The sequence below is a fragment of the Anabrus simplex genome, chromosome 1 (genome assembly GCF_040414725.1).
Source record: "Anabrus simplex isolate iqAnaSimp1 chromosome 1, ASM4041472v1, whole genome shotgun sequence".
Classification (NCBI taxonomy): domain Eukaryota; kingdom Metazoa; phylum Arthropoda; class Insecta; order Orthoptera; family Tettigoniidae; genus Anabrus; species Anabrus simplex.
In genome coordinates this window covers 1295835987-1295862230 of record NC_090265.1, presented here as the reverse complement: position 1 = coordinate 1295862230, position 26244 = coordinate 1295835987, and the positions used below count along the sequence as shown (strand labels likewise).

General features: G+C 41.2%; 1 protein-coding gene across 1 annotated transcript in view; it reads right to left on the bottom strand.

The window, feature by feature from the left end:
- LOC136878420 (transmembrane protein 181) overlaps positions 1-25194 on the bottom strand; it is a 126646-nt gene extending 101452 nt beyond the window's left edge. The window contains exons 1-2 of the mRNA XM_067152084.2: positions 25051-25194; positions 6460-6627 (exon numbers count right to left, since the gene is read on the bottom strand). Of these exons, the coding sequence (XP_067008185.1) occupies positions 6460-6617 (158 nt within the window). The 5' untranslated portion in view covers positions 6618-6627; positions 25051-25194. The remainder of the gene's footprint in view (positions 1-6459; positions 6628-25050) is intronic.
- Between the last annotated feature and the right edge of the window lie 1050 nt (positions 25195-26244).

Below are 26244 nucleotides of genomic sequence, written 5' to 3'. Positions count from 1 at the left end.
TTGGGACAGGTGTTATTACATTATGAATAGGTGACTACTATGCTGTATAACTGTGAGACCCTCAACTTATATCACAGAAGATTCTGAATATCCTACCTTCCTGACATCAGCCATCTTTTTACAGAACATTGCATACCTGATTTGGACCATTCTGGACAAAGTGAATCTGAATAAAATGTTCCAGTATTAGCAACATTTGATAAAATAACTGAAGAAGAGGTTTAGGACTGAATATCTGAGTCAGCTGATATGAAGACACCAAGAGAAAAGCAAGGAGCAAGAATCACTGAAAGTTATATCCTGCTGGAGTGTGAGGGAAAAAGAACATTTTTGCCCATGGTACTGAGCCATATCATAATATGCCTCAATTTATTCATCAGAACACTGTAGCATAATTTTATTTAACGTATCATAGAGTCACAGAGAATGAAGGCAGGAAGCCTGGATGGACATACCATAGGCCATGAGAACACCGTATTGATCCGGAAGGAACAGTTTCCGCAAGTTTGAATGGAGCCACAAGCCATGATTTCAGTCATGTAGCCCTAGGCCAACTGCTGTAAATTTAAACATTGGGATCCACAGAACAGTTGTCTCAGGTTGACAAACCTCGCTTTCCCAGGGCTGGAATCATCTGAATTTAACTAAATATATTCGCCACTAAGCTAAATTCCACATAATTAAGAACAGAAGTATCATATACCAGGAGTCAATGATAATATTTACTTGTGGTCAACTGAGAGAAGTGCGTATTTACAGGCGAGGCCGTTGACATCTGCTAGGCCGTTACAAAGAAAGACTCTCTGTTAGCCGGGGCTTCCCCTCGAGAACGGCATCTTTTCAAGGCTATATAAGCTTGCTTGGAGAGGGAAGCATACTCATCCTCTCTTTCGAATTCAGTGGCTCGTCATGTATGTATGTACTCATTGTGTGTTACAGAAACTTATTAATTCTTAGCGCTTTGTGAACTTCAGTAATCAGTGATAGTTCTCATTTGATTTTATTCACTGTTATGAAACGCCAAGTGCGGCATGGCGTAATTCACAAACTTATTAGATACAATTAATTTTGAGCTTTGTAAGACCATTATTCGATCGCTGTGAATTAGCTCACAAGAACTAATGACACTATCAAGTAGCACAAAACATTTATAACGCGTTCGCAGATCACGATGGTAACGTGTGCGGACCGTGCAGATACAACTGCTGTGAAGGACTGATTTCAGCCGGGCTAGTTTCCCATAAATTAGTGACGCACAAATCAGGACGAATATTTTTGCGTAGCTATAGTCAATGGTAGTTTATCACTAAGGTAGAAAGCTTGTGTACGATCACGCCAAACGGTGAAGCAGATGTTCTGAAATATATCACCATTCCCAGACGATTCCAGGACCAAGCAGACGACAACCATGGCGTTACCAGGACTAGAGGCGAGGACAATCAAGCCCAGAATGACTGCTGTTACTATGGGCTCAGCATCCATTACATAGCAGTCCTGTGATTCGTCGCTGACGGAGAGATGGCTGCTAAGTTAAGTCCTTAAGTTCTATAATCATGCCAAGTAATATTCGAGCACTAGTATAGAGTTTTTCCAGTCAGAATGATTGGTTAAATGTAAGCCAGCGCGGCACTTGTTTCGCTCAGTTTTAGTTAGATTAAATACGTTCAGGGCTGCAATGCATGTTCAAGTTCCGAACTAGGTGCTCATGTTTTAATTAAATGGGAACAAAGGATAAAATAGGTTAGTTATAGGTGTGTGTTTCCTTTGTTTTATATGGTGTTTTTTCCCTGTATAGTTTATTTTGATAGAGATGTTGGGCAGACTCTTCACAGTATCAAATGGGCTGCACGGCGTCGCGAGATTTCACGGAATAGATTAGAGTCAGCATTATATCAGGATGTTTTTCTATGCATGAAGCATTAATTTTTCAGTTACGACGAGTTGCACGGTAGAGTTATATTCACCGTTGAATACAGGGCAGGGTCTTTAACCTTTCGGGCAGGTAAGTTCTGGAATGTAAAGGGTATCGAACCAAGGATGTGTTATGTGAGAGGCTAGAATTGCCGTGAGATTTAACAGGACTGAAATAATGAGAGAAAGGCGATCAAGCCAGAGTGTTTACTGAGAGTACGGATTTATATGTGTCAATAAGCCAGCCTGTGATTATGCACTAGAATGTATTGGCTGTGCGTTAATTTTGTCAGAGAGAATTTGTGCCACGGTGCAGAGATATCGAGTCGGCATGGTCCCAACCAAGTTAAGCTCCCAGGTAGAATTCCCCAAGTCAGCTGTACCCTGTGAGCCCACTATGGGTGAAAGTACTTTTACGAGAGATCCCGTTATTTGCACGAACTGCTGTCTACCTGCCCCAGTTATTGAAATATTTGTTGCTCAGCAGCTGATATCCCAGACCGTGCTGTGTCTTGTTGAGATATACATCTTCGGAGCCTGAATATGTCGGAATCGAATCCTGACGCCTCCATCAACGTCCGTGTATATTTGCGTGTGCTTTATTTTGCAGGTGATTTTGTAGGTGTGCCTTGTGTTGTTTATTTTTGTCCTGTGTATTTATTGTTTTTGTCTTGTGATGTTGTCCTTTGTTGTGTAAGGGGATACATTAGCTAATCTGAGGGAAGCCAGGTTTTGCCATGATTCTTTTCACATGGGTACGGACCCATATGATTACAGCTGTGTTCTTTTAGATGGGTAATCTAGACGCAGTCCTGAACAAGTGTTTTTATATATTTGTGTCCGAATATTCGGAATGTATATATGCCAGTTAGACCAATTACTAGCAGGGTGCGAAATCAGAAAGAAATGGTGTGGGGGGGGGGGGGAGAAGGAATGTAGGGTTTAATTACTGGTGTTTTCTTCAGGCAATAACCGACAGGCAAAATTCCCTTGTAAGTTAATTACTTCCTCCCCCAGAAAAGTGTACATTTTAAATATTTTTGTTTGAATTTTGTTATAACAAGAATCATGGACCCCGCAGGATCTTTTCCGGGGAGGGGGAACAATAACAACTTTCTTGAATATAAAAACCAATATAACGTCAGCAGCATTAAATTATTTACTGAAATCTCCGGTTATAACAGATGCTAGATAACTGCCAAGTAGGTTCAGTTTATGAAATAATTTGGCATGATATTAAACCAATTGAACATCGACCATTTTAGAATTTCAGGGGGGGGAATCGCCCCCCTTACCCCCTTGCGGGCACCCATGACAAGAATGATAAGCATTAGAAAGTTATTCCAATCAGCTGAGAAGTTTATGAGACTCTATTCCTTTGTTAAGAAACGCCAGACTGAGCGCGATTTGTCTTGATTGATTGTTTTAATAGTGGAACCTTTCTCTGCTGACTGAACGAATTTGTCAGCTTGTACAATCCTGAAGTGTACCTATTGGAAATATACGCTCCTCAAGAAGTACAGGAGTGATGTAAGCTCGAGCTACTTAGAGCAATGACAAGAGAGGAGAGCTTCAAGTAAGTTACATTTTGGCCGGGTTTCAGATCGACTTGTCAGAGTGAAACATGAACAATAGGCTGCAGGTCTAGATTGCCACTGCTGCGTTGTTTTATTGCTCAAGATCTGGTAGTCGTTTGTATTATTGCTGATGTTTTATGAAAATATGCACAGTAAAAAAATCATTCATTTCAGTAATAAATAATATGTGTTCTGCATTTTCCTCGTTATTTTATAAGGGAGGATCCCCTCCCGGGAAATTTTAGTGGGGGGGGGGAACCTTTGAGATAAAATCGTCGATGGGGGTGAAATCCCTCCCTTCCCCCCGCGATTTCGCACCCTGATTACTAGTGTATCGAGTATTATTTTCGCGTCTAATGGATGATTTTAGATCGAGCCTACGGGCAAAGGACGTAGGGATTTAACGAAGCAGTCAAATAATCCATAACACATTCCAATTTCCAGGTAAATTTGTAAGCCTAATTTTCGGGTCGTTACTCGTGTTCTTTATGTACGACATTGCTAACATGTCAATTATATAAATGTGCATATAACTTTTACTGACAAATTTTAGGGTCGATACGTTTATTTAATTTGCTATTTGCTCATGTTTTTTTAAGTTAATAAATTTATCTTATCCGAATACGTGCGTTCTCATTCATTAGTTATATGCACGTATTTCCTGTCCATATACTCTTAGTTTAATTTGGTAAGTAGAGATTTTATTGCCCACTTCCGGACGAACCACATACTTTTACCCTAAGCTAGGCCGAATTTGTGACAGGATATGGTGTAGCATGAGTTGTGGAGGTATACCCAGGTAAAGATGGCAACATCAGGGTAGTGAAGCTGAAAGCTGCTGCTGGTAAGATGGTTCGACCTGTACAACGAATCTTTCCCTTCAAGATACCCATGCCTGCTGAAGGGGATGTTCTGGAACATAAGTCAACCGTGAAATCAACAGACCAATATTCCGTCCCAAATAAAGAAGTAACTACCAGAAGTGGGAGAAGGATTGAACTCGCACTAAGAATTTTAGAGTAACGTGTGTGTTTGTTCAGTACCCTTCATGTTGTCCATTTAGTTTTCATTCTCATGTTATGTATTAGAATCGAAAGGGAAGAGTATATTGGACATGAAGTGAGACTTTATGTGTGACTTTCAGATCTGGTGTCAATCTTACAATGCATCTATCACTGCCTTCGTGATGTACAGGCCGTACTGTACCTCCGATGACGTCACACAAAGAGGCGAACTGTTTCCTCCGTCCAACCCGTGTAATGCAAGGACGTGATGCGTCTGTACCTTTTGTAATTATGAAATATTTACAAATGTTGCATTAATATTACAGGTGAGATCACTAAAACCTGCAATCGCATCATAACTCGTAAGTAAGGTCTATGTAATTTTAGGAGAAGTAAGTTCGAAGTGCGATCTACGCGGTCAAAGCTTCAGTGTTTTACTTGTCAATGTACCCAACAAATAATTATTATGCATTAATACAAATATGGAGACAACAAACGTGCAATAATAAATTTAACTTCTGTTTTTTTCTGTTGTTGTTGTTGACACTTCTGGCACTATCCTTCGAAGACTTCCTTGAGACTCTTTCTTCTATACAAACATTTGTATCATTTGTTGTTTACGAATAGCCCATATTTTCCCAAATATTAATGCACTTATCATTCAGATCTATTAGTTACTTCCTCCATTTACGGAAACTGCCGAGGAATGGTTCTTACTTGCATTACTTTTGGGGAGAAGAGGCAGCGCGTATTCAACATTACGAGCCCAAGAAATAACTATATGTTGGTTCCATTGGTTATTGTCCACTTTTATACTTGTTCTGTATCAACAATAAAAAGCTCTGCTGGAAATCTGTAAAAACAAGGAAGTCAAAAGCAGATCTCATCATCAGCTCTGGAAAATGAGTGAAACATACACCTTTATTCTTCGTAATAGGTATTTTTTCGGTTGGGATTTTCGTTTTACATAGGACGAAAATGAAAATATTAATGTCTATTTACTTGAATGGTTGTATTTTCGCCGTGGTACGCACAAGTTCTCAGCGTTGTGGGAAATGCGAACTTTCGCACACTGTATTTAAATTTGTATGACATTATATTTCCACAAAAACGTGTTATACGATAACTATTAAATGAATAAATTACACGAGAAGTATAACGTCCCTTGAATTTACATTACTCACCACGTGAAGATACCATGCCTAACCTAAACTATAAGATCTCATTGTCTTAATAACAGCTGTTTACGTAAATCCTGATGTGATAAATTTAAAGAAAAACCATGGAATATACTTAAATACAAATGTTTGTATCTCAACGGTCACAATTATACTAAGAATGCCCGCAATCCTTAAGGATTACATTCACAAGTACAACTTGTAACATTCACTTAGCTCGCCTCAATTGATCAGCTGATTGGCTTGGCGCGCTCTCTACAGTACGGCCTGTATATTACGAAGGCAGTGCATCTATGGTCTACTAAAATAGAGTTTTATTATTACCACATACAGTATGTATCTTTGGACATGATAATTATCCAAGACCCTGTGCTTGGCAGTGGTTGCTCTTATAAGAACAATGGGATGTAATGTTTTGTGTAGATAAAGTGTTTAAGTTACTATTTGTCAATGATTAGTTCTATTATGAAAGTGGAAAGAGTAAGATGGGTAGTCTAATTTCGGGTTCCTAAAACAATGTATGTGAGGAAAGCAACGGGAAACTACCTCACTCCTCATTTCCCTAGTACGCCTCTTCATTGATGCCTAGGCCATCTATGACAGCTGATGGCAGAGCTGTTGAGGATCCCACCAGCGGTATCGCTGACGGACTGAACATACATACATACAAAACAATGTATATAGCCTAAAACATGTTTGCACTAAGATATAGAAGAAACATAAACAAATAAAAACCATCATGCATCTTAATATTTAAACACAAAATATACACACATATATCAGTCTCACCTTTCGCAGCGATCATGATGATATGCTGGAGCAATGTACCGATTGAATTCACTGAAGAGATCACTGAATTGTGAAAGAGCATTCCGAATTTTTAAACACCATCCCCCAGATGGTAAGTGGTAGGAATAACCTAGTCCTGCACCATCAATCTTAGCCATCCCTTATACTCTGTGAAGCATACAAGCAGAATTCAGAGAAAAATTGTCACAAAACGCATACAAACATACTACAATACAGTTCTACAAACATTCAGAAAAGAAAAATAGCATCAGTGCCAAGAGCCATATTAAAAAGCCGTAAGCTATGTTAGCATCTTCATTAAACATAAGTTTTTTCTGTCATGTGATAGCAAAGATATTTGATGCCTACAATGTAGTGTTTGAAAACTGGCTGTGTGAAAGAATAATCGAAGAAGTCCGAGAAGATGAACAACAACGAAGATATTCGTAAACTGTGGGTAGCCGGTGGCCGAAGAGAAGATGCTTGGAATCCTACCTCCTCCACAATATGTTCATCCTGTTTCAAACAAGAGGATTTTGAAAGAAAGTCATCTTCTGCGACAGCTATTTTTTCTGCGGTTGAGTGTACATGTCAAGATCTGGTGGAATCAGAAAGTAGCCGTTTTCCAAGTCTGGCAAATCAGACTAACGTGCTAAACTTACCAGTCTTTAAAAGCATATCCGCAAAAAAAAAAAAAAAAAAAAAAAAAAAAAAAAAAAAAAGCTTTCATTTAGTTGCGTAAACGGTACATACGCGACTGAATCGACAATGAAAAGTGTTAACTCTTCGTTGGTTGCGTGTCTGTCTGTCTGTACACGCATTACTAGAAAACGGCCAAAGAGAATTTAATGAAAACCGGTATGCAAAGTCGGCGAATAAGTCGCTACAATCTAGGCCATAAATAATTTTATTCACGCTGATGGAAATGGTAGTTTAGGGGAAGGCCTAAAATTTAATTTTAAAATATTTATGTTTTTAGTAGTCCTATCTTCATAAGAATTGGTATACAAAGTCTAAGAATACGTCGCTAAATCTAGCCTATGAATAATTTTATTCACACTGAGTGAAATGGTAGTTTAGGGAAGGCCTAAAATTTAATTTTTAAACATTTACGTTATTAGTGGTCCTATTTCACTGAAAATTGGTATGCAAAGTCGAAGAATGAGCCACTACAATTTAAGCTATAAGTAATTTTATTTACGCTGAGTGAAATGGTCGTTTAGGGGCAGGCCTAAATGTAATTCTCAAATATTTATATTAATAGTTGTCATATCGATAAATACTGCATAGCCAAAGTTATAGAGAATTAAATTTCCGGCCATTTATGTCTTATACATTTTTACCTACCGGCTATGATAACACAGATATTCATGAATTTGTATTTTTGTTGCTAAGTCCATATCAACGCCGAACCACGAGAAAATGGGTAAACAGAATTTAATGAAAATCGGTATATAGATTCGGGGAATAAGAAACTACAGTCTAAACTGTAAACAATTTTATTCATCCTGGATGAACTTGTAGTTTAGGGGAAGGTGCCTAAAATGTAATTTTTAAATACCAATGTTATTGGTCCTATCGAAAAGTACTATATAAAAAGTTATAGACAATACAATTTCCGATCATTTATCTTTTATTCAGTTTTACCGTACCGACTATGATAAGAGTGTTATTTCAGAGTCGGAAGAAAACGAAATGTGAAGGCCTATAATATCGAAAGTGCATAACATTGATCAACAATAACATTACATTGACCATTGTTTATTGTGATGTTCTTTGTCTCTTATGCTGCCTCTCAACTCCGATAGATGGGATTACTACTGCGTTACGAGTATAACAGCCTGACTGAGTATTGGCGGGAAATAGCCGGGGAGTTAGAAAACTTTCTTCTTTAGAATGACATTCCTCTGTTTCATACATTTTGTGATACAGCTGGTATGTAACACACTGGATCATCATAGTATTTCAGCTATTCAATCCCTACTCTGACGCGCTGTTTTGAATGAGCAGTGTGCATACTTAAGGCAGAGCCTTACTTAGTAGTAGTAATAGTAGTAGTAGTAGTATGGCCTGGTCTGGAATAACAATTTAGGCCTTTTCCAAATTATAGCAACACAATATTCACTAAATAACTCAAAATTCAACTCTGAAAAGAGTCGTTTCTTAAGAAAAGCTTCTTTCTCTTCACTTTTATTAAATTTTACATTCAATTTATTCCAAACTAGCAGGGCAAATTGGGATTTCTCTTCTGGCTTGGAGGAAATATTTGCCTTGAAGTCAGATAGATTTTTCCGCCGCCAATGTAGTGAATTGATATTTTCCGACTCATCGGGTACTCCTAGGAAACAGAATAGTAATTGGGCACAGTTTTTGCCCTGGGAGTCTCCACTATTCGACCCTCTCCCCACCGAAGAAAGCCGAAGAGTGTTCACGGATCACGGCTGTCTGCGGTTTGGTCATTCCGAGTCTGGAACTTTGGACTGTTAGATAGATAGCGTAGTGCTGTTCGTTAAAAGTGAGAAAATGTGTGGTGTTTCATTCGAACGAGTATTTCGTAATATGAAAGCATTGCTTTTAATCGCGCCATTCCTATTGACGTCATTGTATGTTCATTTCAGTTGCGAAAACCACTATGACAGTCTTTCTGAGGATGTAAAAAGGCATTATGAAAACATCCCAACCCGATTGTGACCGATGGTATGAAATTGGGTCTACCATTACAGTGAAAATTCCCTCAGTCTTCATATGAGAAAAGATGTTTGGTGTCCTCCCGTCGCGTTTCTAGGGTAACGTTAAGAGCTACACAATTTAAGACAATCTTGCTCACAACGTGTAAACTACCTAACCTAGAATTCTGTATACAATGTAGAATTCCGTAGCGAAGCACGGGTATATCAGCTAGTAACTAATAATATTTATCTCACCCAAGCACGTAGTGACAAAGCAAAATATACAACCTGCGAATTTATATATAATTCTTAAGAATGGGCATATTATTTTTATAAAAACTTAAGCACCGGGCGAGTTGGCTGTACGGTTAGCGGCGTGCGGTGAGAGCTTGCATCCGGGAAATAGTGGGTTCGAATCCCACTGTCGGCAGCCCTGAAAATGGTTTTCCGTGGTTTCGCATTTTCACACCAGGCAAATCCTTGGGTTGTACCTCAGTTAAGGACACGGCGCTTCCATCTCCACTGATCAGGGGTTGAGTATTGGCAGCAGCAGAGGCCAGGGCAGTAGCATGTGCAGCAGATTTCACAACACAACAGGCTTCTCCGTTGGCTATTGGCTGCAGCTCAAAACGCTGAGGGTTTGACGTTCTGTAAACCTACCAACGAAAACGGGTAACCTAAGTCTACTGGTAGCCCATGTCTTGATCCCAGCATAAGCCACTGATCAATCAATCAATCAATCAATCAATCAATCAATCAATCAATCAATCAATCAATCAATCAATCAATCAATCAATCAATCAATCAATCAATCAATCAATCAACTGATCGATCTCCTGGATGGGTGCAGTAGAATAACACCCACAATATCTCCTGCCTGTCAATCAATCACCAACGATCTGCATTTAGAGTAATCGTCCATGTGGCACATTCCCTAGTCTTTTCTTCAATAATTGCAAAGAATTTGGAAATATATTGAACTCCCTTGGTAAATTATTCCAATCCCTAACCCCTCTTCCAAAAACAAATATTTGCCCCAATTTCCCCTTGAATTCCTACTTTATCTTCATACTTCTTTCCTACTTTTAAACACCACTCAAGCTTACTCGTCTACTTATATCATTCCGCGCGAACTCACCACTGACAGCTCGAAATATCCACATAGTCGAGCATCTCGTCCCTTTACTCCCAAGTCTTCACAGCCCAAAGTTCGTTCATTTTCTTAACACTACACCTTTGTCGGAAAACACCCAGAACGAATCCCAGTTCTCATATCAAGTAGTCCTGGTAAGGATCCCATACACTGAGGTCTTACGAGAGACTTATACTCCCTCTCCTTTACATCCTTACTACACCCCCTAAATACCCTCGTAACCGTGTGGAAAAATCTGTAACCTATCTTGACAACCTCCTTAATACGATTTCCGCAATATACCTTGCCCTGTACTATTCCTTAGTATCTAGTCAAACAATCAGCAGTAACAACGTTAATATTACGGGAATTACCTCCAGAAGACAAGAGATGAATGCTAGCCGAAATGTGATGCTCGCCATGTCAGTTATTTCTTCTCTATTAGACGTAAAGTTTCTGGGAGAGCTTTAATATACTTTAACTTGCCTTGTGGCTGGGGGCAGTAGAATAACACCCACGATATCTGCTGCCTGCCGTAAGAGGCGACTAAAAGGGGCTCCACGGACCCTTAACTTGGGAGCGTGGGTTGGCGACCACGGGGTCTCTAGCTGATCCCTGACATATAGTAATTGCCATGTAAGGAAATACCCCAGAAAGTAAATATCGCCGCCCGATGCTCTTCTTTTCTCTTTTTTGTAATGGCTGATCACTGCTGCCAACCTGCCTGGTTACATATTAAAATCATCAGACATAACCATAACAAACTAACCTCAATGTAAACACCGATAATGAATGTTTCCCTACCCTAGTAAATGATAAAAGATAAGATGAAATAAATCAAGATAATTATGAATATCTCCTCAATGAGGAATTAAGGAAATAAACACACTTTCTCACTTAAATTATCTGTCTTTATTTTGATATACAGTAGGCGTGCTATAACCATATTCTTGAAAAGAGGGGCGTGTTAAACGATGCAATTTATTTAATAAGTCTTTGCAGTGTGATTTTCGAAAGTTCCAGACATCCAATGACTTCCCTTTCTTTTGCGCGAATATTTCCTTCTCTCTTCAATACCGGTAACCAGTAAGGAGAGAGATTATTGGGCATATTTTCAGCCTGCAGGCTGGTTATATCTTCAAGCTTTCTCAGGAATCATATAGGAATACTAATGTGCCAAGCTCCGTGAACGGAATTTAGGTCAGCTTTCAAGTTCACTGCGGATTTGAAAATAATAATGTTATAAGTTCTACTGCCAAAATTTCGTCCCGCAAGAGTTATTTCATGTACCGGTAGATCTAGACATGAGACTGACGTATTTGAGCACTTTCATCATTTCACACAAACTATGTTATTAAATGCATTATCCGAACATGCCACAATCCTACTTACCTGGCATTAGCCAAATAGATTTACAATCCCACAGAAAAAGAAAATATGCTTTAAATATTCTCGCAAATGTATCACTAGTGTCTTCAACGGCGATGCGGTGGCAACACGCACTTCACGCTAGAGCAGTGATTGAACGTTGCCAACGTGCCAGATTAACGGTAAATGTAAGACGTCGTATCGGCAAGTAGGGTCCCTAAACTGTATGGTTACCGACACTGAAAAAGACCCAACAGCAAGAAAAGTAACCATAAATCAATATCTTAACATTACAGGGGAGAAAGGGTAAGGTTGCACCCTTAGGGTACGTCCTTACACGGAGAGGACTATAGCTTGTGCCAGGCTCCTCACTTTCATCTGTCCTACCCGACCTCAGTTGATCAACTCTTGTTCATTTCAGACCCCGACGGTATTAGGTCACGAGGCCTAGGGAGTCTTTCATTTTCATGCCCGTAGTGGACTTTGTCTTTCTTTGGCCAATACCTTCATTTTTCTAATTGTCGGATCCCCCCCCCCCCGCCCTCTTTTTAGTTTTATCGGAGGATGATTGCCCAGTTGTACGTCCTGTTAACACAATATTCAGCACCACCACCAGCGCTTTGACAACAGTGGTGCGGCACCACATTCTCTATGCGGTCCGTCCTTTATGTTATAAGTGGTGGCTGCAATAATATCCTAATTTGAAGGGGGTATGCGAAGTAGCTCCTTTGGGAAGAGCTTTCGCTATACTGGCCATCCGCATGGTCGTTTGCAAGACTACTTTTTATTTATTTATTCTCTCTCGACCGCGAGTCAAATTTTATTTTTTTAAATTTTATTATCTTCTACGTTTTCTACCTTGAAAGCCTTGCAGGCGGCCATGGACCGGGGGTGACAGTGGCTCTTGAGCGGCAGTGGTCTAGCGCCGGGGATGTTTTGGTATGACCGCGACAGGGTAACCAGTGCCGAAAGGAGATATGGGATTGCCTGGTGGGTTTAGGGAGGTTTCTCATAACTTCTCCTTTACGGAGGGGTGGAAGTAGCTGGCAGAAGACTAGCCTTTGCACCTCAAGTTATTCTGTACTCTTGTACTAGGCTATGTTCCTGCGTTAGTACTCGCTTGTCGGTCATTTGTCCAAACAGGTAGGTCACCACGGGCTGTGAGGCGGGGCGGAGCCTCACGGCACCCCCCTCCCAGCAAAAAAAACATATACTAACACAGCTCTCTTCACTTGTCGAGATGGGCTGAGCGATGCCCGTCCGACCAGGCCTCCAGTGATTTCCATCACTTCGGATCGCTGATGAAGCACGAGGATGAACGCTATGACGTGGCTTCAGAAACTGGAAACAGATTTCTGTCTTAACCAACATCGATGTCTTGATGTTGAGGAACAAGAGCTTGGATAAGAATAGTGAGTATGCTGAATAGCAATGTGTACTATTATGTATTCTTTTATCTGCCTGTAAAATAAAGTTTCTCCCTGCAAGATCTTGCTTTATTTTTTAAAGGTACCGTACATTGTACTTATAACATATTGTGCCCGTCATCCTTGAAGGGTCTGCCTTACAAAGGTTGCACCACTCTTAGTAATAAGCCATACAAAATACACCCTGGGGTGTACAAAATTCCCTGTACTTGCGGCAAGGTATACAATGGCCAAACATTCCGGTTCCATTCGTACTCGTATCAAGGAACACCAACGTAATATCCGTTTCAACCAGCTAGACAAATCAGAAATAGCTGAGCACGCCCTATGTCACGTTCCAAGACGTTCGACTGCTACTAACATGCTTTCATTCCTTCCTTGAAGGGGGAAGTGAGCCTCTTAAGACGGTGACGCCGTCTCCCAGACCAGGAGATGCTTGGAGAAAGTGAGGGGGTAGGTGTTCATTGTCTATACTAGGAACTGTCTTGGCATTCACTTTAGTGCAGGAGGATGGAAAACCACGGAAAACAATTTTCAAGACAGCCGAAGGTGGGGACCAGCCCCTCTCCGTCTCCCGAATTCAGAGGCGTAGAGCCGTGGCCCTCCCTCCTCTGCTCGGTTGGCCGGTCAGAGTGCAGAGCTGTTGGACCACGGACCAGCCGTGACCACTTGTAGGCCCAGACTAACACTGCATCCGCCGACCCGATGTTCGAGGTCTTACACATACAAAACACTACAAGTCTGGGATTATACGGGAAGCCGTGGAAATACGTATTTCAACAGGGACTCACTATGTCACTTAACTAATACGTGGTTGCCAGCCATTAAGAATTTATATAGGTATCCTTTCACTATTATTATTTCTTTCCGATTTTTTTCCAAATTCGTATTCTCCTCATCACGAGATGGTTCGCACTGCGCACAGGGAGCCATCTAGTGGCGAACGAGAGTACCACTTACTATAGACAACGGTAAATCATTCTTAAGTTCAAGTCATTCAAACCTTCATTCATTTTTAGAGGCCATCATTATTCATTGTGCAACATTTGAATCACCAGTATACTGTATTTCAAGGAAAGTGTGTCCTCCCTTCTCTTACAGGTCACTTCTCCTAGTGTGGACTACTCAATTTTACACATTAACATCAATTTTTTTCGCTGGCCGGGTGACGCCTCAACTCTAATTCGTACCTAGCCGGCCGCAAGAAAGCATATAGGCCTGACGCCAAGAAGGCAGTCGGCCTCCCGAACAGCAATAATGTACACTGCATAGTCCATGACATTCCTCCTGCAATTTCTGATCTCGAAATTGAAAGAGAGCTACGCAAGTACGGCGTTTACAGTGCCGGCAGGCTCCTAGCACGCACCGAGCCATCTAGAGAGGTACAGCTACACATCTCCGAGCCTCGTCAATACCAGTACATCATAAACAACGGAGTAACGCTCCGTACCCCCCCCGCTATAGGACTGAACCCACTCCGCAAAATATCCTAGCCCAATTAATGGACACCTCACCAGCTCAACATGGGACAGCGCCACCGCAGGAACCGCCGCAACAACAGACGCCGCCCCCTCTCTCCCTTCCCCCAGTAACCACAACTATTACCACTACTACCACCACCACTAACTCTAAAAATCTCCTCTCCCGCTCCGAGCACCACCATGGTCACGACCCATCCATCCTCACTCATAACTTCTTGTCTCCCCGTACCTCCCACCCCTCAGCAACTTACCCCACAGCAAGAAACCCTGCACCCACCTGGAGAGGAAACTACCACTGTTACTACTGAAACAGCAAGACCACCATTACCCTCATCAATACCGGACAACAACACCATCCATAGCTGCGTTATACGTGGAGTGGACCCCAGCTTTCATCCAAAAGACATCGCCGAAGACTTACGGAGAACAGGAATCCCTGTACAACGAGCCTTCAGGATCCGGAACGCAGATGGCCCTACCTTCTTAGTGCGCCTCCATCTTCTGAGCCACGAAGTCCAGCACTTAGTGAACCACGGACTACACCTGCACTGCCGTCACCACCGAGTGGAACACTCCCGTTCTCCTATCCGAACTATAACCCGCCCCACCACATCCCGACGTCGTCCCGGGCTCGCCCCACCACCACTAACCAGTCTACCTCCTCGCTATCACCTACCCCCCCCCCTGGCTACCCACAAACCACACCTCCTAACTCCGAACATCTTCATTTACTTCTTACCTCACTCATGAACTTGTCCGCACTATTCTATATCCTCGCACTCCACATTACCCCGCACACCTTCCCCAGACTTTAAATAACTCATATCCATGTAGCACCATTGTATAAGCACAAATGTATAATCAAATCTGTATATGTAATGTTATATCTCAATAAAAGCACAGAGCAGCCTGCACACCTTAGTCAAGAGGTCAAAACTCCTACCATATTCACTAATAAATCAAATCTCCTTTCCCCCTCTCCCAACTCAATCAAATCCCCAAACCCGCCAAATCTCCTGGCCAGAGAGAAGGCGTTACCTTCTAGGTGGCCCGCCCCTGGGAATGAAAACTTCCCCTAGGTCCTAGGAAAGTTTCACATCGCTTCTCGCCTGGTGCAAGGGGAACCTCGCTAACACATATTTCTTAGCTTCGCCACAAAACCTCTAAGATTTTTGCTCGGCCGGGCGGCCCTTAACTTTAGTTGCTACCCAGCCGAGCACAAATAGCATATAGGCTGACGCCTCGTTGGCAGTTGGCCTTCCCAACCCACCATGTCTTACTGCCTAATCCCCGGAGCGGAGCCAACCATCTCTGAAGATGCCATCTACCAAGACCTTCGTACAGCCGGCGTCCCGGCTTACAGCACCTACCGATTGATGGATGATCTCACTTCCACTCCAACATCGCAGATTTTGGCACATCTCCCGGGAGAGGACCCCCTGCAACGCTTCTTCGCCTCCGGAGCGACCATTCGCCGTAAGACCTACACAGTGGTGCCACCTCCGTCGTCCATCCAAGACCAGCTCTCTGCGGATCCATCTATTGTTCCAGTCTTCAACGCGTTTCTACCCCGGACATTGTCTCAGACACCATCATCCTTCTTCTCAACAACTCCTACTCCCACGACCACTATGGCGACCTCATATACCAGTTCTCAACTTCCCATCACCATTGTCACAACTTGTCACCCTTAACCAGTAATGTCCTCATCCCTCCCACTACTCACAAGCACACCACACTTTTCCACCCCGTTGACTTCGACCACCGCAGCTCCGTCATCGTCGCCTCTACAAGACACCTCCGCAACAGCCGACGCACCACCACCATCGCCCCAGCAGCAACCGCCATCCATCCATGACACGTTTAGTTCCGTCCTACGCGGGATTCCACCTGACATCTGTGAACGGGCCATCCTACAGGAACTCCACGCGGACGGCGTTCCCGCCCGACGCGCGACTCGCATCCAGAACACTAACGGCCCTATTTATATGGTGCGGCTCCAGCTTGCCAGTGCCGACGACGTTCAACATGTCATTCGTACCAGCGCTCGTATCAACGGCCATCGCCACAAAGTGGAGTCCCCTCGTTCTCCACCCCAACTTGTTCGCTTCCCTTCAGCTACTTCACATCGTCGCCCCCGGCCAGTCGATCCTACTATTCCACCTTTTCTACAAGTTGGTCAACCCCTTCCCCAACCTAGTTTCATTCCCCCACCCCTTCCGATATTCGACCTTCTTCGCTTTCTTATCACTTCTCTTTCTAATATCACAGCCACCCACCATCTCCTCACCTTGCATCTCCACCCAAGACCTCTCTTCTAACCTTCATCTTTCCCAGCTTTGCACATCACATTTTCCCTGTCCACCCTTGCACTCTCCTCTGAATATTTAATCCTTGCACACACCCCCGATAATTAAATACTATCCGCACAAACCTCCCAATTCCATGCATCAAATCACCCTCCTCCCCACACCATTACTCCTTCTCCAATCTGCCGAAACTCTTGGCCAGAGTGAAGGTGTAACCTTCAGGGTGGCCCGCATCACCCCTTCAGGGTGGGAATGAACAATTTAGTAGATAGATAGGAAAGTGTGTGTGTGTGTGGTTACTTACACTAATGCCTGTATTTCATGTACATCATCCTTTAATTGGTCAGTTTCATTTGTAAATGGTCTGAAGGAATGCAGTTTATCAGGTTTGTATTGAGTCAAGGGGAAGTATAACTGGGCAACCTTCCTAAGCAAAATTTTAAAAGTTCCAACAATGCTTAGAATGAATGTATTATCCAAAGAAATACAAGCACCATAAAGGGCTTTAAAATGAAAGACTCCCCGGGCCTCGGAACAGAAAAAGAACAACAGTTGACCAACGGAGGTCGGATAAGAAATATGAAAGCGAGTAGCCTGATACAAAACTGGAAGCAATGTCAGGCTCAAAAATGCTGCAAAAATGAATGCCTCTGAGACCCCTTTTAGTCTCCTTTTACGACAGGCTAAAGATACCGTGAGTGTATTCTACCGGCCCCACCCACAGGGGGAAAGTAACATTAATATTGCTATTATTATTCCTGGCCTATTACTAAATTCGTTAATCAGCCCGTGCCGTAGTTAGGTCTAGTTTTACGGCTGAATATCCTTCCTTACGCCAACTCTGTCTCGTGGGACGTCATCAGTATTACGTGTTTCTGTGGTGGATGGTAGTGTGATGTGTTTAGTGTGCATGAATTGTATGAAAATAATAATAATAATAATAATAATAATAATAATAATAATAATAATAATAATAATAATAATACCAGCGGTTCCCCGGCTATTTAAACTGCGCGCATTCTCTACGGCCATCTATGCCAACGGACTTGAACTTGTAAACTTCCAAAGAATTTCGTCTTCTGCAGTTAGATGACTAACATCGATTTGCTAGCTCACTCTCATGCATCAAAAACAAACCTAAGGTAGAACTTAGGGAATTCCATTTTTGTTATTGGTAACCTTTTTCTGAAGACTGTGTTTTTAATGTACCGAAATTGTCAACACTTCAGCTGGTTCCTTCTCTAATGTAAGCTAAATATCAGATGCTTGTAAATATGTTCTCTAACCAATCAAAACCGGGGTTGTGTACGGTAATCCCGCCTATCAGCAAAGTGTAGTTCAATTTCATCGGGAAGCTTCCTCTTACAGAACTACATAAGCAGGGCAATTTAGGGCCGTCTTGTCTGAATTGCTCCAGTGCCTGGGATTGTGACTTGACGGAGGTCTAGGAGGCAGGGGCGCGGCCTGCTTGAAAATATCCGGCGATACAAGGTAATGGCAGAATTTTCCTAAACATGTGATAGCGCCTGCGGGTAGTTTGAGGGGATGGTTTTAGCCGTTTTCTTGTAAAGTAATTTGTAAATGGTGGTTTAAATGTAGGTGTTTTGGCGAAGTTTGAGGACTCTGTTCCTATTCCCTACCGGGAAATATGTAATGTAAGGGAAAGAAGAGTGGTGACCCTCTGCCGTCTCCCATTCAACCTTGCAATTGGGAGACTAACGTTTTCAAACTCTAAATGTTGTAAAAATGGTCTTGGCTGTAAAGGTTCCTCCTTTAGTCACCCTCGTTTAGTATGGGATTAACCTCTGTATCTTTGGGCCGTAAGCCCACTTAGGTTTTTAGTAATTTCTATAAGGAGTGTTGGAGTTTCGCCTCCTTGCCTTTTGTTAATGAACGGTTATGAGTAATTATGCCCCTGTTTATCCTGTATTATCCATAAGGCAACTGTTTTTCGTTGCGACTCAAAACGCTTAAAAGGCTTGTCATTCACTAAACCAACCATCACAAAGGGGTAACCTAAGTCTACTGGTAGCCCACGTCTTGGACTCAGCATACGCCATTGCTGCAAACTAATGTGTGCTTATCATATTTTAGTTCTTCTATATGAAGCCTATTTAGTCTTCAATTGCAAGCTCATTTTGTGCTTTATTTTGACTATATAGCGTCATATAGTTTGTAACGGTAAGTAACATAATGTTTAGGAACATAGGTAAAAAGGAAATTAAACAATTAAATAAAGGTCTCTCTTAATTAGTATATTTAATGAAAGCAAATTTCTGGTTAAATAATCCAGGAGTTCGTAGGGAAAATCGTGTTTTTAAAATTAGCAAATTATTAACACCTAATATCTGGTTCCTGAGTTGAATAATCGGTTCAGAAGTTTCCGGGTTCGATTTCCGGCTAGACCCGGAATTTTAGCCGCAACTGATTAATTTCTCTGATTTAATTTAATTTATAACATATCGGATCTCGCTCCTTACACACACGATGCAATGAATTAACATTTAAAAGCTGGACAATTTTCTTCTTAACATGAAGCCTACTAACAGAAAGAAAAATCTATAAAATCCCGGCTTTAATCTGAGAAGAGGAATAAAAGAAAGAAGAAAAGTATGAAAACGTTGTCGATAGTGATGCTTTGAAGAATATTTACGTACAATTAGAGTAAAAATGTAACATACCCTTGGCTGTATAGTCGAGGATTTCTAAAGTCGCTGGCCTGGAATTGATCTGAACAGATCTTATAATTCTTATATAAGCGTAACGTCCCTTCTTTCTTGTACACCTTTTCCAAATCACTTCTGTGACATTTCAAAACCCACAGATCACACCTACAACAACACATCGGTATTGAAGGTTAACTGCTGCACTATACAATAAAATATGCGTATTATATTTTAAACCAGTTAAAATATGGGTCGAGCAGGTCAGAAGATTATGAAGTATTATAAAAATCTCTTTGTCACTGGAAGAATATATATGCAAACACAATATTACTTACATTTTCTTGTCACGAGAGAAGCGAAAGAAAGACCGCGCATTCTTCTCTACTTCATAGTTACTGCAGCCAAACACAGCACATAGGGCCTACCTTTCCCCTCATGTTGAGAGGAGATATCAAGGAATGACACACGCTACTATTTAATTATGTCAACTCACTGAAAACGCATGTTTAACACCAAAAACTTCACACACAAATACACGTGCTCTTATGACGGAATCAGTAGTTCTCAGGTCTGCACGCTAGAGAGAACTCTAATAGCTGTCCCTCGATATCTCGCTGAGAGTCGCGTATTGTCTCTACTGTATTTGCTGGTAGGTATCACGAGCCTATTACGGTATCTAGTTTTGAGTTTTAGTTGACTCGCACAGCTTATTGCTCAAATATCGCAGAGGCGAAACGAATATCATACGGGCCCGCCCGCAGAAATTAGTAGTTGGGCCCCCTCAAAGAAATTGTATAAGACATATCAGTAACAAGGATAAATTTAACTGTAACAAATACAAACAAAATTTTAATGCAAACTATATCCCTTTAATACTGCCCGTCGTCGCCATAAGACCTATCTGTGTAGGAGCGATGTAAAAAACAAAATAAAAACAGTATATGAAAAAGACTAACAGTAAGATTATAAAACTAATTCATACATTTTGTGTCAAAGTGAAAGATTTTACAGGGATTGAAATACATCTACTTCTATCATTTGTTTTTATATTTTTAAACTGTACTCGTGCCAAAGTCTAATGAACCTAGGCCATGCAATGTGTTTTCTAGGATGCAACGGTATTGATGATTTCATTGACATCAAGTGGATATTGCCCTTTCACATCCGATGCTAAGGAGGCTGATTTCAGTCAGTCTGTCTTGGGCCATATAATTAGTTATTTCTTTATAAGTTCTAGTTTCGAAAATGATCGTACGGCGGAAGAAACAGTAACAGTAGAACTGGTAAAATGCTGTGCATAAGTCTGGGACACTTGCAACTGTGACTGGGTTATCTACTACCTATAGCTTTTGTTGAGTCAGTTACAAAGGCTGCCATGGTGATTTCGTTTTCTAGAGTGTTTTGTGAGAGAGCATGTCAATGTTAGGAGGGACGGCTGTGCTAGATTCAGCGCAACAGAATGGCATTCGGGTTATTTATTTATTTATGTATTTATTTATTTATTTATTTATTTATTTATTTATTTATTTATTTATTTAGCCCGCCTGGTGGCCATGATCGTTAAGGCGCTGAAGTCTAAGCGGTCTGACACCGAGGTTAGCCGGTTCGAGTCCCGTTGGTCGAAAACATTTTCACCATGATGGTATACACTTTCTAAACACTAGATTGCGTGCCAAAAGCCTGGATTAAATTCCAAACCTCTCCGCAGTGCTCATATGGTGTGAGAGCATATGGCGCTGTTGATGGTGATTCGTCCGTCGGATGGCGACGTTAAGCCTTGAACAGACCCCCTTGGTGCTATTCGACAGGAGTAGGTTATGCGCCGGCACCGGGTTTCATCCTCTCCCTACTATCATATATCACGTCATTCATTTCATCTCATTAACTCCCCTGATGAGGTTGACGTCAGGAAGGGCATCCGGTCATAAAATCCCGCCACGACAGATTCATCTTACCTCATACCCGACCCCGTAGGGAAACGGGACAAAGGTTGGACAAACAACATATTTATTTATTTATTTATTTATTTATTTATTTATTTATTTATTTATTTATTTATTTATTTATTTATTTATTTATTTATTTATTTATTCTGCAGGCTCTCGTAAGTCCCAGGCCCGCCTGCATTGCAGGCCCTAAGGTTACTTCAGTGAGATATCGCCCAGTTTGATCGTGTAGCAGTGTCTGGTTCGAATATGCTCAGACTCTTTATGAATATGAGTCTCTCTATCTCTGTTCGTTCTAGCACTACTAAAAAAAAGTAGGCCCGTTCTCAGCCAAACGAGCTGAGAAGTGACTTCCAAGTGGAGAGGTATAAATGAAATGGCGTATGGCTTTTAGTGCCGGGAGTATCCGAGGACAACACATACACCCAGCCCTCGTGCCAGAGAATGATGGTTAAAATTCCCGACCCTGCCGGGAATCGAACCTGGGACCCCTGTAAACAAAGGCCAGCACGCTAACCATTTAGCCCTGGAGCCGTGGAGAGGTATAATCTGACGGAATGAGTTCAGACTCGCTTATTGCACAGCCCTAATAGACACGGTTGAGTTTGCGCTTGTTTTAACACAAATTTCTCAATGTACACACGCTACATTATACTACCTACCTCCGCAATAGTAAAATATACCCCTCTATTTATGTAATATTACAATTTGCTTTACGTCGCACCGACACAGATAGGTCTTATGGCGGCGATGGGATAGAAAAGGACTAGAAGTGTGGAGGAAGCGGCCGAGGCCTTTAATTAAAGTACAACCCCAGCAATTGCATGGTGTAAAAATGGGAATCATGGAAAACCATCTTCAGGGCTGCTGACAGTGGGGTGTGACCCCACTATCTCCCGAATGCAAGCTCACTCGCTCGGTCAGTCAAGTCTACATGTGAGACACAGATCACACCCGCAACGCCACTAGGGTGTGGAAGAAGTGGCCTACAACTGTAACAGGGCCGGCCGTTCGCGCTAAAGGGATTATAATCCAGGAACACCGAGAGAGAAGGTTTGCATGCATGGCACATTGACTGATGACTGCCTTCCTAGGAGCTGAGCGATGAGAATGACTTCCCTTACCATCGATGTCAATATACAGCACTAGAGACCCGGTTGTTTACATCTCGAAGCAGGTAATTCCTTATTATCCTCATGAGGCTGATTGGATTATGTTTAAAAAGCTTTCAAACTGCCTTAAATTCATGCCAGAGCTGATAACTGAACCTGGAGCCTTCCGGATAGTAGCTTGCAACTAATGTCTCGACCGGTACGAAAGAATTGAAATATTTTGGGTGATAATTTCTAAGTAAGTGGTCACAACGTTTAAACCTGAGGAATAAATCAGATAACTTAGGAACAAATTATGGTAATCTCACAGTTAGCAACATCACAAACTTAAACTTTTTTTTGTTGAGAAGTTAATGAGTTTGTTATACATGTGCATTTCACAGAAGCGCTATGTGATTTGCAAAATTATATTACTTGTCCATCGCAAACGTTTTGAAATCTTCTAAAAAAAGACTAGGCCTTGGAATAATCTGATAGGGAACCTGCCACCTGGGCGACAGCCCTAAATACATATCAATGATTTATTTATTTATTTATTTATTTATTTATTTATTTATTGATTGATTGATTGATTGATTGATTGATTGATTGGTTGATTGATTGATTGATTGATTGATTGATTGATTGATTGATTGATTGATTGATTGATTGATTGATTGATTGATTGATTGATTGATTGAACAAGCTGGGCATGTGACTCAGCTGTAAGGGGGGCCTCAAAACTGATTCCTAGTTCAGGTGCGCTTTATTGTATAAAACCCACTGCTAAAGAAGGCTGAAGTTTAGATGCGCTGTCACCAAGGTATCCTGTTTACTCCGATGTATCCAGGTCATTTATGAATGCTAGACGTAAAATGCTGTATTTCGCTTGGAGAATACCAGAGTAGGGTAAACAGTTCAGTGTGCGTAAATGCTGAAACTGTGGTGGTAATGTACGCTCCTAGGAACAGACCAAATTAATTAGGATTTAATGGAAAATAAACGAAACAATTCATTTAAATCACTCTTTAAAAATTCATCTGACAATTTGTTGGTGATGATTTTCATACTTTCATCCTGCACCGTATGTATTGGGCGTCGTGTCAATCGTGTGCATCGGAAAAGCCTGTAAATCTAGATAAAACGATTTCTCAGTCGTATCATCAGAGCAAACTGGAGCTTGTTGAAGGCCAAGGAACAGAAGTATGAGGGAATTCATTTCAACCACTCTGTGCCTAAAGTTTAATATTTTGATATTATATATTAAAATAACGAAGATAGCTACGGTACATAGTTTGTCTGAATTTTCTAAGAAGAGAGTGCGGATCTACGTATTTGACGGAACAAAAACGTAAACGATAAAATAACAAATATTCTTACGAACATTCTGTAAAAAGTATCAAATAATGGCAAATCTCGAAGTAACAGAAACATTTAAATTTACTCGAGTACCGAGCGAGTTGGTTGCGCTGTTCAGTTCACATAACTGTGAGCTCGCATTCGGAAGATGGTGGGTTCAAACCCCACTCTTGGAGGCCCCGAAGATAGCCGTCTGTGGTTTTCCATTTTCAGATCAGGCAAATGATCGAGCTGTACTTTAATGAAGGCCATCGTCGCCGGTCTCAGTACGTGCGACATATAACCAACGAATCTTAGCTTCTCAGTCTTAAAGATACGAAGTCAATAACTTATTTAGTCAATAAAGTACTCTTTTCATTTAATACGAAGATTTGTTTGCTCGTTTGGATGATACTGATATTTCCCCCATTCTTTTACCAGAGGCTTAGACAGGGTGTACAGTATCCGTCCAGAACACGTGATTTCGTATTCGTTTGATGGAAGGTTGAAAATTCTCCCATAAACAAACATCTATCCTTTTTAGTTCAGTTGAGAAAAATGTTTTAATTCTTTAACCTGCAAAATACAATGCATACGTCTATGTTCATACTTCCGACATTCACTGATCATTTTTCGTATTTACTGGTGATTATAGATCATGCTTACGTTTAAAAGCATTAGTTGTTCGTAGTGCTCAGCCTAATATATAATTTAGGTAGTTTTTTAAATTGTAGAAATTGTTTTAACCTCATAAAACCTCTTCGGTTTCATTGGGGGGAGGGGGGATATGATCACCACCACTGAAAATGAGCTGATATGTTCACATTAGGTATTGAAGGATTATATCTACATTTCTACAGTCAAATGTTAACCTGTTCTCTCTTTTTAACACCAAATGCTTGTTTCTCAAAAACTGTATGTACTGTTTCTAGGAGTGTTCAATGCTAGAAGTGGGCATGTAAATGTTTAGCAGTCTACAGCACTAATAATACGATACAATAAATGCAATTCACTACATTCAAGTAACAAAGACTATTGAAAAGATCATGTAAGCCTTTCTATATGACGAAACATATGTAAATGTTAAAGAGATTAAAACTAGGTTAAGCGATCTCAAACGTAAATATATAATTTGTCAAATTACTGAACTTTGATTTACCGTACCTTAGGTTCTACACACAAAATGTCTCACTATAGAACTCTTTAACACCACGCGGCATTATTTTTTATATCTTTAAGGACGGCACAAAAAACACTGAGCTTTTGTTTTTATCCTGTAATCAAAGCGTCTGAGTCGGCTACCCACTCTGCTTTTGTACTACTGTTGTACTACGGTCGCTGCGCACTGTATGTCTGTAGCGAGGGGTGTGGGAAGACTGCACGAGCTGCCGAGACATTGCCATAGCAACAATGTATTGATCCGAAGAAGCTAACTTTACCTGACATCGCCAATAGTGGGAATATCAACAAGAGGAACAGTTGTGACGGAATCTGTGTCAGGGCAATGACTTGGTAAAGATGCAACTTGCATCTCAGATTGTAATGTTTTCTTGATAACTGGAATTTATGGAGAGATCAGAAGCCAGCTTAATAATGTTTGACAGGCGACAAGTTACAGATAATCTACGACTCGCTGATGGTTTCGTGAATTTGAAATAACTGTACTTTCTGCAGCATACGGAGCGAGTGGGCTGCGCGGTTCGACTCACGTGGCTGTGGTCTTGCGTTCGGGAGATAGTGGGTTCGAGCCCCACCATGGGCATACCTGAAGATTGCTTTCGGTAGTTTTCCATTTCACCTTAATTAAAACTACTGCTACTACTTTTCCAATCCTAGCCCTTTTCCATCCTTACGTCACCGAAAACCTTCGATGTGTTAGTGCGACGTTAAGCCATTATAACAAATAAGTACTGTAAATAAATAAACAAATGCTGCATATCTGTGAATTGTCAAGCGGTCTACTTTCTCAATGAGAATGCTAAAAAGCTGAATGATAATTTGACAAAATAACGTGTAATTGAATTTATTTTGTAACAGACAAAATGCACTAATCTTGGTCATTTTATATTATTTATTTATAAGTATCATAACGTTCCTCATACCTTACTACAAATATGTTTTTATTTTATATAGATCTTCAATATTAAAAATGCATGCACCGTACTAAAATTCGGCATTTTAAGTGTGGCAGTTTACGGTTATTTGTGTTTCATTCAACAACTTCTTATTTCTGTTATTTGCTTTACGTCGCACCGACACAGATAGCTCTTATGGCAACGATGGGACGGGAAAGACCTAGGAATGGGAAGGAAGCGGCCGTGGCCTTAATTAAGGTACAGCCCCAGCATTTGCGTGGTT